The sequence below is a fragment of the Calypte anna genome, chromosome 2 (assembly GCF_003957555.1).
Source record: "Calypte anna isolate BGI_N300 chromosome 2, bCalAnn1_v1.p, whole genome shotgun sequence".
Taxonomy (NCBI): Eukaryota; Metazoa; Chordata; class Aves; order Apodiformes; family Trochilidae; genus Calypte; species Calypte anna.
Window position 1 is genome coordinate 143994101 of NC_044245.1, and position 13438 is coordinate 144007538.

The window sequence follows — 13438 nt, forward strand, 5'->3', positions numbered from 1 at the left end:
TGGTATTTCTTAATGAGTGGCTGTTGTTTGTTTTTTGGGTTTGTTTTTGGTCTTGTTTTTTTCCATTATAAGAAGAATATTCTGCTGGATTTAGCTGGGTTCAAGTTAAATTTCTTCACAGTAGCAGGTATGGGGCTGGTTTTGATCTGCGATCAAAACATCACTAATAACACAGGGATGTTTTCATTATCACTGAGCAGTGCTTACACACAGCTCAAGGACTTTTTTGCTTCTCACCCCACCAATGAGTAGGCTGGGGGTGCACAAGAAGCTGGGAGGGGACATAGTTGGGAGAGCTGACCCCAACTGACCAAAGGGATGTTCCATGACATAGGATATCATGTTCAGCATACAAAGGAGTAAGAAGGAAGGGGTAGGATGTTCAGAGTGATGGTCTTCACAAGTAACCATGACACACAATGGAGCCCTGCTCTCCTGGAGACAGCTGAACACATGCAGACTGATGGGAAGTAGTGAATTAATTCCCTATTTTGCTCTGCTTGCACATGGCTTGTCCTTTACCTATCAAACTGTCTTAATCTCAGTCCACAAATTCTCTCTCTTTTGCCCTTCTGATTCTCTGAGAATGAGCCACTGGCTGTGTGGGGATTTGTTGCTGACTGGGATTAAGCCATGATGTGTACACATCAAAGATTACTAAAACAAGTAGCAAATTGCAGACTAGGAAGCAGTTTCCCTTATTCCCAGCCCCCTTCACAATGCAGAAAACATCACCCGAGCTGCTTCACTTTAAACACAGAAGGTGTAAGAGAGAAGAGAGAGGAGGAAGCTCTTAAATTGGAGAGATCACTTAAATTAACATTGTTTTTTGTCAGGTCTAACCTTAATCTCTCCTCTTCAAATTTTAAACCATTTCCTTTTGTCCTCTTGCTACACATCTATATAAAAACCCCTACTCCAGATTTCTTGTAGGCCCCCTTCAGATACTGGAAAGCCACTATAAGGTGACTTTGGAGCCTCCTCCTCTCTCAGCTGAACAACCCCAACTTCCTCAGCTTCCTCTTTACATGGGAGGTGCTCCAACCCTCTGATCATTTCAGTGGCTCTCCTCTGGACACCTTCCAGGAGCTTTATATCCTTCTGATGCTGAGGACTCCAGAACTGGACACAGTACTCCAGACGGGGTCTCACAAGAGCTGAGCAGAGCAGAGGGGCAAATCATGCATTTTTAAACTTTCCATTTCTGTGTCCTGCATCTCTCATTCCACGCTCTCTACCAGACTGTCTTCTCTCTTCCTGTTCCTTAGTACACACTTCCAAGCTTTCAAAAGAACTACTCATGTAAATTTGTACTTCTATTTCACACGTTTCTTGCAGGTACAAGAACTCTGCCCCCCTCTGGTGAGACCTGGTTGTAATCCAAAAGTACTCGTTCCTGGATTAAAGTCTCAGAGGTAAACATAACTTTCAGGTTTTACAAGATTTGGACAGTGCATATTGTACTTCACTATGCATATTGTACCATACACCAGCAGACACTTACTGAATCCTGTCAGAAAATTCAGGTGTTAGACACGTATCTTTATTTCCAGGGTTAACACCCAGTTAAACCACAGAAAAAAACCCACTATGCTTGGTACTCCAGCAGTACCTCATCCCGTAAAGACATAAATTAAGAAAGTGATTTGACATTTTCTACTCCAGCAAATCACCTAGAGGACCTCCAGGTACTTAGCAGATGGGGCTTCTCATACCCTTGGATCCTAAATTCCATTTGCTTCTATTTTCCTATGTACAAGCACATCAAGGCTGCAGAGAAAGGCGTTTTGGTGGTGTTATTAACAGAACCTGCTAGAATTATGAGAAACACAAAACACATGACTTCAGCTCAGAATCATGTCCTTGGGTCTATTCTTCTCCAGTCTCTGGCTGCACTTCCAGTTTGCTACAGGTCACTTACCTCCCTGCTCCAGTTCACCAGCAGCTCAGCAGGAGCTAACAACAGGGAGAGAAGCAGAGAGCACACAGCAGCCCAGATGCTGTCACTCAGCCTGATGTGCAGGTTCACCCAATCACTTCCTCTTCACCACTCAGGTTTTCCAGCTCTGGAGTAAGTCATGACACAGCACACACCACTTGTTGCAAATTCAATTACTAGGTGGAAAATGTATTTTGGTTTTCTAACATTATCTGTATCATAGAATCACATAATGGCTTGGGTTGGAAAGGACCTTAAAGATCACCTAGGTCCAACCCCCCTGCATGGGCAGGGACACTTCCCATTAGACCAGGCTGCTCAAGGCCCCATCCATCCTGGCCTCCAACACTTCCAGGGAGGGGGCAGCCACAAATTCCTTGAGCAACCTCTGCCAGCATCTCACCACCCTCAAAATGTAAGAATTTCTTCCTAATGTCTAACATAAATCTGTATTAAAGCTCTTTTAAAACCTGAATTAAAGTCCTTCTTCTGTTGTGTATACAACAGCACTGCCAGGAAACAATGCAGTGAGACAAGAATGTCATGAGAAATGTCAACTTCTTAAATAAGATTTTAGTCTTCACATTTATAAGGGTATGTGGAAGGTGAGAGTGCTTCATTCATCAAGCTATGTGATCCATGGTATTTTCAGTTTAAAGGAGGTCAATAAGTTAATGGGAAAAATGAACAAGAATACACAGAGACACAAAGCTGTCAGACAAGAGATATTTGACAATGCCAAGGACCAAAGGTCACCGCCACTTATTAATTGATGGGACACCAGGAAAATGCAGGCACAGTGTTGGAGAAGGCCAGGTGGACTATGTAGCTACTAATAAAAGAGAAACAAGAGACACTGGGAGATTTGGGACACTTTAGGAGTGTCTGTGGGACTATGTGAATTTGGTTTAAGTGCCAAGGTTTTGGTAGTGGAGGGCAGGCTGCAGGGGTGGCTCCTGTGAGCAGACATCAGGAGCTGCCCTCGTGTCAGACAGAGCAAGTTACAGCTGGCCCCAAGGTGTAGTTTCTACCAAAGCTTAACACTGCACTGCTCTCCAGCAAGCTTGTAAAAAAGATATTTATGCTATTCAGAAAGTGACTTCCTCACCATCTTCCCACTGCTTTGCCCCTGCACTATGTTATCTTGGTATCTGCAATTAGCAGATCACAGAACTATTAACTACCAGATGTCTTTATTCAATGGAGATCGATTTTCCATTATAATACCAATGTATTATAATACCATTGTAATAAACTACCACAAGAATTCCTGGGAAAACAGAGGGCTTTCTGTTCAAAACTCAAGTGCAATAAAAAGTGGAAATAATTCTTCTAAGAAAACTATTATTTTTATTAAAGAACTCTTCATACACAAATATTGAGCATGTAAGATACTGAAGTGCCCAAGAACAATAAAAAAGACTTTTCTTTGATAGCTTCTTAAGGTAAAAGTATTGGAATCATGAAGCAACAGTTATTATTAGAGCAACACCAGTAATTTGTGATTAATACAATATTATTTCTGAGCCAAAGAAATGGTTTCCACTAAGCTGGAAACAACTGGTGGATACAGTACAATGAATTGATATCCTTTGTCAAATACATTAAAAATATTTTTCTTAGATATCAGATCTTACTCCTCTGTGCATCCTAGAGATTTTTGTTTTCAATGGTATTTCAAATACATATTTTCAAAAATGTTTTAATGTACTCTGATCATTAATGCTTCACTGGAGGAAGACTTCTTTGTTGTGGTTTTTTACTTAGAATATACTTCACTTTATTTAAAAATACATCTTTTTTAAAATACTATAAAATGCATGGTTATGGTTCTTTTAATACCTTCAGGTAATCAGTGCTATTTCAGAATTTCAGTAAAATATAATATGTAATTAACTGTCAGATGCATTTTTCTGTCATGAGCAAAGAGCTTTAAATGAATGCAAGTTTTGATTAGATGCACTCAAACGTCAAAAGACTATACTTAGCCATCTGTTTATTGCCTAGACTTTGTCCTTATAACATCTTAGTTACCATTTTAATAAAGAAGCCGATATAAACTAATTTTATTCTTCTTCATTTTATAGAGTAAAAAAAGAAAAAAAATCAATAGCTTTTTCCTTTCCTATTTTCTCTATTTTGATTCAACAAGAAATTAACATGCAGTATTATGGCATATCTCCAAAATTATTATCCTCAATAGGCATTAAAAAAAAGTATATAAAGCCTGCTACTATTTGCTACCATTAGAGCAGCAGCATCACAAGAATCCCATCCTCAAAACTAACAAATCAACTGCACTAAAAGCAGTTTAGTACTACACCAAAGAGACTAGCAAGCTATTTTAGGGCTTCCTTCTTCTGAACCTGAACACTTCTGAATATTAAGTAACTGTATTGTTCACTGAGAGGAATAATGTTTTTTATTGCTCACTGAGAAAAAACCCTCAATACACAATTCAGTCAGGGAAAAGAAGCACCTGACCATGTCTGTTCTCACTTCCAGTTTCTAACTAAAACCAGAACAATTTACTCATCATTCATTACTCAAATGCCACACATTTTTAATTTTAAAATTGAGAAAGTTATGGCAATGCTGATATCAGATGCAAAAACTAAAAGATGATTCTGTTTAATATGGTATTATGGAAAATCTATCAATATACATTCAATATTTTTCTAACAGGGCTCAAATTTTAGTTTGCAAGCTAAACTACATCTAGAGAGGCTCTCAGAAATTACAGGGAGTAATTTACAGGGAGTATGAGAGTAAATTACACTGATGTTTGGGAATGTTTCTGATTAATAAATTAACTGCATTTAAAAATCTACACAATTCAAATATACTACGAAAGAGAAAACAAAAGCAGGAAAAAAAGCCACTATTTAATGTACTTGGGATATGAATGCATGAGGGTGCTGCTGTGAGCAGAACTAAGTTGATAGCTTTGTATAAACCTAAGGGAGAAAAAATACGGAGGAGCAACAGGCTTCAACCAAATTAAAAGCTTGTGAAAATGTTTTAAAATTAAAAGACTGAAGAGTAGATGACAAGTACAAAACTACACAAAGATCAAAGTCACTCCTCTTGAAGTGGTAAAATCATGAAAACTATTTTCAAATGAGGGATGACAAAAAAGTAAAATTTTAACGGGAAACAAACAACAAAGAACAGCTGAAACAAATTGCTGGGTTTGTTTTCTATTTCTTTGTAGTTGCTTTTAAAAAATTAATCAAATCTAGTATAATAATGCAAACCTAATGAGGCATTAAAATGAGAAGGCCTATCTGTAGACGAGGAAATTGGCAGAAATGCATTCAAAAAAGCTTCTGAAAAATATTATCACAATGCCAGTGGGACACATCAGAATATTGAGGATAGAAAGTAGGATGTATTGTTTGTGAAGCAGTGCCATCTGCGACAAGCAGCTTAAGGTTAAATCTGATTAACAGACTTTTCCAACAAGTAACAGGATCCCTGAAGACTGAAATATTTGAATTGCACAGAAAAGCACAGTGCTCAGACCACATTAGCAACAGTCTCACCACAATGGTAAGAATGACTGTGACACACTGATGGGGATAAAAGAAGTTACAAAGACAGAAACAATAAAATACTGTAGGTATTAAATGGTTAAATGTCAAGCCAGGACAGGATGCCAAGATTAAGTGTTTAGACACTCTTAATGACTGCTTCACCCAGCAAGCAGTCAGGGAAACCACAGGAGGAGAAACAGTTCTTGTCTTTAAAGTAAAGCATAGGACCCCATTCAAAGTGACACACTCTGTCACTCTGTAATTAAAGCAGCAATCTTTTAAGAGAGTGATAAAGAGCCAAATGTTTGTGTTTAACTTCAACAATGTGAACTACATCATGATAAAAAGCACCTTTAACAAGACAAAACCACAAAAAGGATAAAAAGGTTTCAAGAAGAGCTAAATCCTTGAAAGCAGCATAAAAACTATTTAAAAGCATCACATTTGATGCTAATCATCAAAAGAAGATTTTAGAAAGTGGAAGAAGAAAAACACAGCACAGCTAAATACTAGCGGGTGGAAGCTCCAGCAGAAGATCTTTATAAGATGCTGTCAAACTAGAAACAGGAAAATATTGGAAATTGCAACAAATTAGATGTAAAAATATAAGGGGGCTGGTCAATAAGGATGATTTTATCAACTTGAAAAATAAAAAGCAGAATGCAGACAGGTTTTTTTAATACCTCAAGAGTAACAGGCCTGCCCAAGAGTCTGTGTAGCAAAAAGTTATGGAAGTAAGAAAAGACCCTTCAAAGAAAGTGAGGCTGTAGCAAAACAAGCTTTTCAATTTTCTGTCCCTTTATAAGGTTCCTATGAAAGGTTTTCTGGGAAGGTTCTCTCAGTTCTGGCAAACACTTTAAAGACAGCCTCAAAACAAAAATCTCCATTACTCAAATACAAATACTAACACAAAGCAATTATAATAAACAAACAGTCCTATAAAACAGATGGTCTGATAACACACAGACCTATAAAAACCAGAAGATTAGTTCTGCAAAAGTCTACACTGGGCTTACACCTCTGGATATTGTTCCTCTAACTTGAAAAACTAAAAAACTATAAGAATAATCATTCAAAACCAGTCCTTACCAAGTACAAAGATAAGGACAACCAACAATATAGCAAACTTCCACACCAGCAACAGTTAAATAAATTTGAATTTTGCTGCCTGGGAAGGATGGAGCCAAAGGATGGAGAAAAAGACAAGAGTAAAATGCAGAACTATGAAATGACATGTGTCATGGATCCCCCTGAAGCCCCTGTCTGCTCCTTTCACCTGATCTCTCCCTGCTCTGGAAGAAGCAGAGAACACGAGAACACATCCACTTGGAGTTGAAATTCTTGGAAGGGAAGTCCATGAAGATCTAGTAGGTGAATATTCACTACTTGAGACTCAGCAAGTTCTGCAAGAGTATTCTGGACAAATACCACTGCACACTTGCCCTGTTGTTACTCTTCTCTATTCCTCCATCATTGAGCCACTTTTAGAGACATGATGTGTCAGGCAGGGCACAAAATTAAGACTCTGATTATTTATGCTTTTTCAGATTGCTTCCAAGTCGCAACAAAGCTACACAATACAGACTTTAAGACAGCTCAGTTAAATACAGCATTAAAAATTTATAGTATTTCACCAACATAACACAAAACCTCTGAAAATCTCCAAATATTTGACATAAAGACATCATCTCCAATACAAAGGCAGAGAAACAGGCTAATAATGGGCTAGTGTTCTGCTTTTTGGAACATCAATTTTAGATGATTAACCTGAATTACTGGGAGACTTCCTTGACTTGTTGACTTCAGCTTTGCCTATAAGGTGTTATCAGAAACCAGACCCAGCCTCATTCCCCATGACAAAACAGCTCTTCTGGCAGGCTCTGATCTCCTTAATTTGTCTGAAGCATCTCCTCACTCTCTACTTAACCAAGTGTACTGTATTTGCCAAGTCTGCTACTAGACTGTCAAAAGCTGAATTTTAAACTCCTGAAATTTAACTGATGCAAGCAAGTAAAAAGCTTATGTTGTTGTTTGGGGGGTTTTTTGTTTGTTTTTGGTGGGGGTTTTTGTTTGTTTTGTTTTGTTTTTCTTTTACACACATCAACTTCACAAATATTCCCGGAAAAAGTTAAGTTCTTCAAAAGAAAGCACTGCCTAAACACACATCAAAACTATGTTCTGATAACTACTAGTTTAATTTATCTTCAGAAGTTTAGAATAATCGGTTTGTCAAACATACGAAGTATCTTCTCGTTAAAAAAAAAAAATACACTTACAAAAAGACTTTGGTTTTTAGTGTACTAAGATCGCCCTCATGTGGCTAAATGCAACACTGCCGGAGTTACCACTAAAACACACCATGAGACAGTATCGTAACCCAACCCACGCTACCAGATACCCAAAACATTTGGCACCTCTCAAAAGAATTAACTGTGATCAGCCACAGGCATCGGGATGCCCTGGTAGAAATGCTCTGGACCTGATTTTTGGCAGCACACTTGGCAGAAATGCATCTGTAGCCAGAGACAGTTCTGCAGATACAACACGACAGTTCTGGGATCAGCTGCCCCAGAACACTTTTTAAGTGTTAACACTGCTGTCGAGCAGACAAACGTGCTTGAAGAAACGTGGATTTACTAGCAGCAGTAGTGGTACCTGAATTTGTTTCTCATCTAAAGTCGGACCAGGGAATATAAAGCAGTCCTGAAATGCTTTTAGAATCATAGAATTGGCTGGGTTGGAAGGGACCTCAGAGATCATCAAGTCCAACCTTTGAACCACCGTTGCGGTTGCTAGACCATGGCACTGAGTGCCACATCAGTCTCTTTTTAAATATCTCCAGGGATGGAGAATCCACTACTTCTCTGGGCAGCCCATTCCAATGTCTGATCACCCTCTCGGTGATGAAATTCTTTCTAATATTCAACCTAAACCTCCCCTGGCACAACTTAAGACCATGCCCTCTTATCTCATTGAAAGTAGCCTGGCAAAAGAGACCAACCCCCACCTGGCTACACCCTACTTTCAGGGAGTTGTAGAGAGCGATGAGGTCTCCCCTGAGCCTCCTCTTCTTTAGGCTGAACAGCCCCAGCTCCCTCAGCCCTTCCTCACAGGACTGTGCTAGATCCCTTCACCAGCCTGGTTGCCCTCCTTTGGACCTGCTCCAGGACCTAGATATCCTTCCTAAATTGATGGGCCCAGAAATGGACACAGGACTCGAGGTGTGGCCTCACCAGTGCTGAGTACAGGGGCAGAATCACCTCCTTAGACCTGCTGGCGACGCTGTTCCTGATACAGGCCAGGATGCCATTGGCCTTCTTGGCCACCTGGGCACACTGCTGGCTCATGTTCAGCTTCCTGTCAATCCAGACTCCCAGGTCCCTTTCTGCCTGGCTGCTCTCAGCCACTCTGTCTCCAGCCTGTAGCGCTGGATGGGGTTGTTGTAACTGAAGCCAACACCTGTTAGATCTTTTGCTATTTAGATGCAAGCTTTGTACTCATAGTGCTGCTCTCTCTGGTGTAAAATCCCATTTGAGCTGGGAACTTATCTATGTAAATACTCCACAGAAAACCTAGAAATAACTTGATTCTAAAAACCCAAGCATCTCAGGCAGTGACATCAAAAATCCAAGTACACCAGGTAATTAACTAGAGCTAAATTATTGCAACACCACTTCATAAACCTGTACTGCAAGGAACACCCGGGGATTGTGAAACGCAGAAGCACTTCCACGGTACTATTGGGGCGATGGTGCCTGCGTGATTTTACTTGCACTTGCAAACCCCCTGAAAGTAAGAAAGGGACATAAGGACTGAGGTAACAGTGCAGTGGGAGCATCCAACTTTGTCATCTCCCTTCTGCAGCTGAATTTAACTCTTCAGCTCCACACAAGCCGCCACAGGACAGCAGGAGCGCTTTTACCTCCAGATGTCCCTCACTTCCACACCATCAGCAAGCAGCCTGGCAGCTGCTCCTTCCCAGGCGTTCTCTGACACCCTCTTCCCACAGTTATGAGGGGACAGGCAGCCCTCTCTGGCACCACCCGGAGTCCGTGCCCACGGACAGCCCTCGGGGGGTCTCTGGCCGCCTCCTCCACGCGTGGACCCCGCAGGAGCAGCCCCGCCGCCTACCCAGGGCCACACGGCTGCCCGCGGCCTAGGCCCGAGCTCCCCTGGAGAGGCAGCCCCAAAACACCCAGAGAGTCCCAAAATCCCCCAGGGAGACCCAAAACCCCCGCTTTGCCCCTAGCGAGGGCGCGATGAGGTTCGGGGCAGGGGGCGACCCGCAACCGGGCAGCTTGTGACGGAACTATTTCTCCTGCGGATGCAGCGAAGCAGCTGACAAGCCGGAACTACTTTCTGCCCCCCGCCCCTCCGCCGTCAGCAGCTGCCCAGCTGCCAGCGGATCCCTCCGCGCTCCCCCGCCTGCCCCGGCCCCGCCGCCTGCGGGCGGCCCCGCGCCGCCCCGCTCACCTGCAGCCGCAGCCTCCATAACCGCGGCGGGGATGGGGCGGGGGGAAGAGAGGGGGACAGCGGGGGAGCTGAGGGAGGGCCGAGCGCCGTGGCCTGGGTTAGAAATAAAATGGGAGGGGGGAAGGGGGAAAAAAAAAAAAACAAAAAAAACTAAAAATCACTTCCGCGCCAGCTGAAGAGCTGAGGCTTTCTTGCGGTTAAAAAAAAATAAAAATAAATAAAAATAATAAATTATTTTAACGGGTGGGAAAGCCAGACCGAGCGGCGGGTTATGGCGAATCTGCCGCGTCCGACACGGCGGCTTCTTCCTCCTCGGCGACGTCGCACAGAGAGCGCGAGGGCAGGGAGGGGCGCGCGGGGAGGGCGGGAGGGAGCGCGCGCGTGCGCAGTTGCGTCCTCGCGTGGCCGCGGTTACCTCAGGCACCGGAACGGCTCGGGGCGGGGATCCGAACCGAACCGGGCCGGGCCGGGCTTCGTGGAGAGCAGCGAGAGAACCGCCCTCCCCCCCCCCCTCTCCCAACAAGCCATAGGTGACGCCAGGCTCTGGCTGCTGGGGTGAAGTCTCCGTGTGCCGCTTTAGGAGCAGCCTCGGTTCTGCCCCAGAGTCCGGAAGGTTCGGACGCGCAGGCCCCGCGCTGACCGGAGCCGTTTGTGGTTACGGATGTGTCTCAGCCCACCATTCGCTACAGGGCGTTTGGAAAAGTTCGAAGGAAAATATATTTTCCGACGCATTAAGGTGTCCGTGAAGACTTGTGACTCCAGATGGCTGCTGAGCCGCGTAGCTAAAGCCATGAGTGTTGTACAAGTTTAACTGAAGCGCTTCAAAAGTTTTACATTTGCCCCAGGGAGCTATATATATATCAAGGGGTGTCAACAGCCTGGTGAATCACCCTGATTTTTTTATTAGTTCTTAAGTTACGAATTTTGACATTACGGTTTTTTTTTCTGGTTCTTTTTCTTAGCAGGTGCCAGGAGACAGGTACTGATGCAACATGAGTGCTGCTGGACTATATCCTGGAGCAGGTCCAAAGGAGGGCAACTAGGCTGGTGAAGGGACTCGAGCACAGACCCTATGAGGAGAGGCTGAGGGAGCTGGGGGTGTTCAGCCTGAAGAAGAGGAGGCTCAGGGGAGACCTCATCACTCCCTACAACTACCTGAAAGGAGGTTGGAGCCAGGTGGGGGTTGGTCTCTTTTTGCCAGACGACTTTCAACAAGACAAGAGGGCATGGTCTCAAGTTGTGCCAGGGGAAGTTTAGATTAGATATTAGAAAGAATTTCTTTACGGAGAGGGTGATCAGACATTGGAATGGGCTGCCCAGGGAAGTAGTGGTTTCTCCATCCCTGGAGATATTTAAAAAGAGACTGGATGTGGCACTCAGTGCCATGGTCTGGTAACTGCAGCGGTAGTGGTTCAAGGGTTGGACTCGATGATCTCTGAGGTCCCTTCCAACCCAGCCAATTCTATGATTCTATGATTCATAAACACCCACATATGTCTCCTGTTTTCCAGTTTTGTTCCTTTTTATTTTTCTACATTAAACCTGTGAATACAGTTTTTGTCTCTTTCACTCTTAAATCATCATTAAATGATGTTTTTATTAAGTATTAACAAACATAGTGTTGAATTCTGTAATGCCTGTCACCAAAGTTAATTTCCATCCAGATGACTGTGTAGGAATCTCATTACCCTTCATAAACAGCAGTATTATGTTTGGGGTTTTTTTGTCATACTGCAGATGTACTCAAGAATAAAAATTCTAAAAACAAGATTTCAGTATTAATTACAGTAATTAATGTAATTTCCTGTTGTAATGAATGCATACCTATTGACTGAGAAATAGCTTGTATAAATATTTTTTTAAACATCACTGTTGATAACATTGTGATCAGTAAAATAAAGCTGCAGGCAGCCAGCCACAGAAACTAGACATTTCATAGTCAGACCACAGGTTTTAACCTAGAAAAAATGTTTATGATGTCCCACATCATAAATACTGGCTCCAGAGCCTCAAACCAGATTCAGCACTGGCACTGAGCCACCTCTGCCACGCCTTGGGCGTTTTCTGGCCATTCCTGCTCTATTCCAGTGTCACCTTATCAGTGCAGTTTTGGTGCACTTCCTGCTGGGGCAGACCCAATCTCTCTGCACCTCATCTGGAATTTTCCTCATTTTCTGGCCATTTCTGCCAGATGCTGAAATAACCAGCCAGCCTCACAGTTTTACCCCTTTATTTTTTTTTAGGTCTTTTGGTCTGGACAGAAGAATCCATCATGTGTAAGGGCTCATTGAAGCAAACAACCTTAGATTAGATACGAAAGAAGACATTGAACAAACTCTTGCTCAGCCAACAGAAAGGTGGCTCTGTGCCATCTCACTTTTTGGGAAGCAGCAGCCGAGGAACCAGCAGTGGTGGGGGCACAGAGGTTTCTCAGACACACTTTAAGATGAGTACAAGTGGAAGTGTGAATGTGTCAGCAGGAAGGGTGTGTGCTCAGAAGGCTGTTGATTCCGTGGCATGTGTAGGTGTAGCTCCTCAGATCAGGAAAGCAGAGAGCAGTCAGAGAATTCAAAAGACAGAAAATGAGCAGTGCTGCCTAATGGCTCCCCAGGTGGGGCAAGGTGAACACACAGAAGGTGAACACTGTCAGCTCCTAAACAGCACAAAAGACCCACCTGAAACCCAAGCTTGATGGGGTTTAGTGGCCCTTGTTCTGGTTGTCTGCACAAGTAATTCTGTCAGGACTGTCTGAGCAAACATCCTTGGTGCTTAGGTGTGTGAAAAGGTGAGAAAGTGAAATCTTTTGTGTAAAACAAAATCACCCCTCCCAGCTGTCACCTTCTGCTCTGCTGCACTCCTTGAAGCATCAGTCGTCTATTAATTGCCTTCAGGAGTTGCTGCAGATGCAGGAGGACAGCTGGGCCAGAGCCAGACTTGGGCCCCAGCAGAAAGACACTGACTGAGAAGCTGCAATCTGCCAAGATTCACCCCACCAAGATTCCTCTTGCTCAGAATCAGATGGACGTGAGACATCTTGCACAACAATATGTTCTTTAGAATTTATACTGGGGACACAAATACAAGGAACAAAGGGAGGAAGACCAGACCTTTCCAGAGGCTATGGTCACACTCTCTGATAATTTGCTTAATTTGTCTCATTAGATTTAATGACAAAGCAACATTACAGCAGAGTTATGCATGGATATTCTGACCTGATGAGAAGCAGTATTTAGGAACCTGCCTTTAGCTTGCTGCCTTGACTGACCCATTTCACTTTCTGGACTCCTATTTTTAGTGTTCCTTTTTGCCTCATGCCCCCCCTGCTTGCTACTGCATCTACCATCTTTTGGAGAATGTTTTCTACTAGGAACAATAAGATGAAAGCATACACGTGCTTGACTCACACCACCCATGAAAGGAAGGGATTGTGCTCTTTTTAGGATGTGATTAATGCTCAACCTTACCTTGGCTTTGAAAGAACATTCTCTGC

General features: G+C 43.0%; 1 protein-coding gene across 1 annotated transcript in view; it reads right to left on the minus strand.

Annotated features, from left to right (window-relative positions):
* ZFAT (zinc finger and AT-hook domain containing) overlaps positions 1-10281 on the minus strand; it is an 82508-nt gene extending 72227 nt beyond the window's left edge. The window contains exon 1 of the mRNA XM_030445099.1: positions 9949-10281. Coding sequence (XP_030300959.1) covers positions 9949-9967 — 19 coding nt within the window. The 5' untranslated portion in view covers positions 9968-10281. The remainder of the gene's footprint in view (positions 1-9948) is intronic.
* Between the last annotated feature and the right edge of the window lie 3157 nt (positions 10282-13438).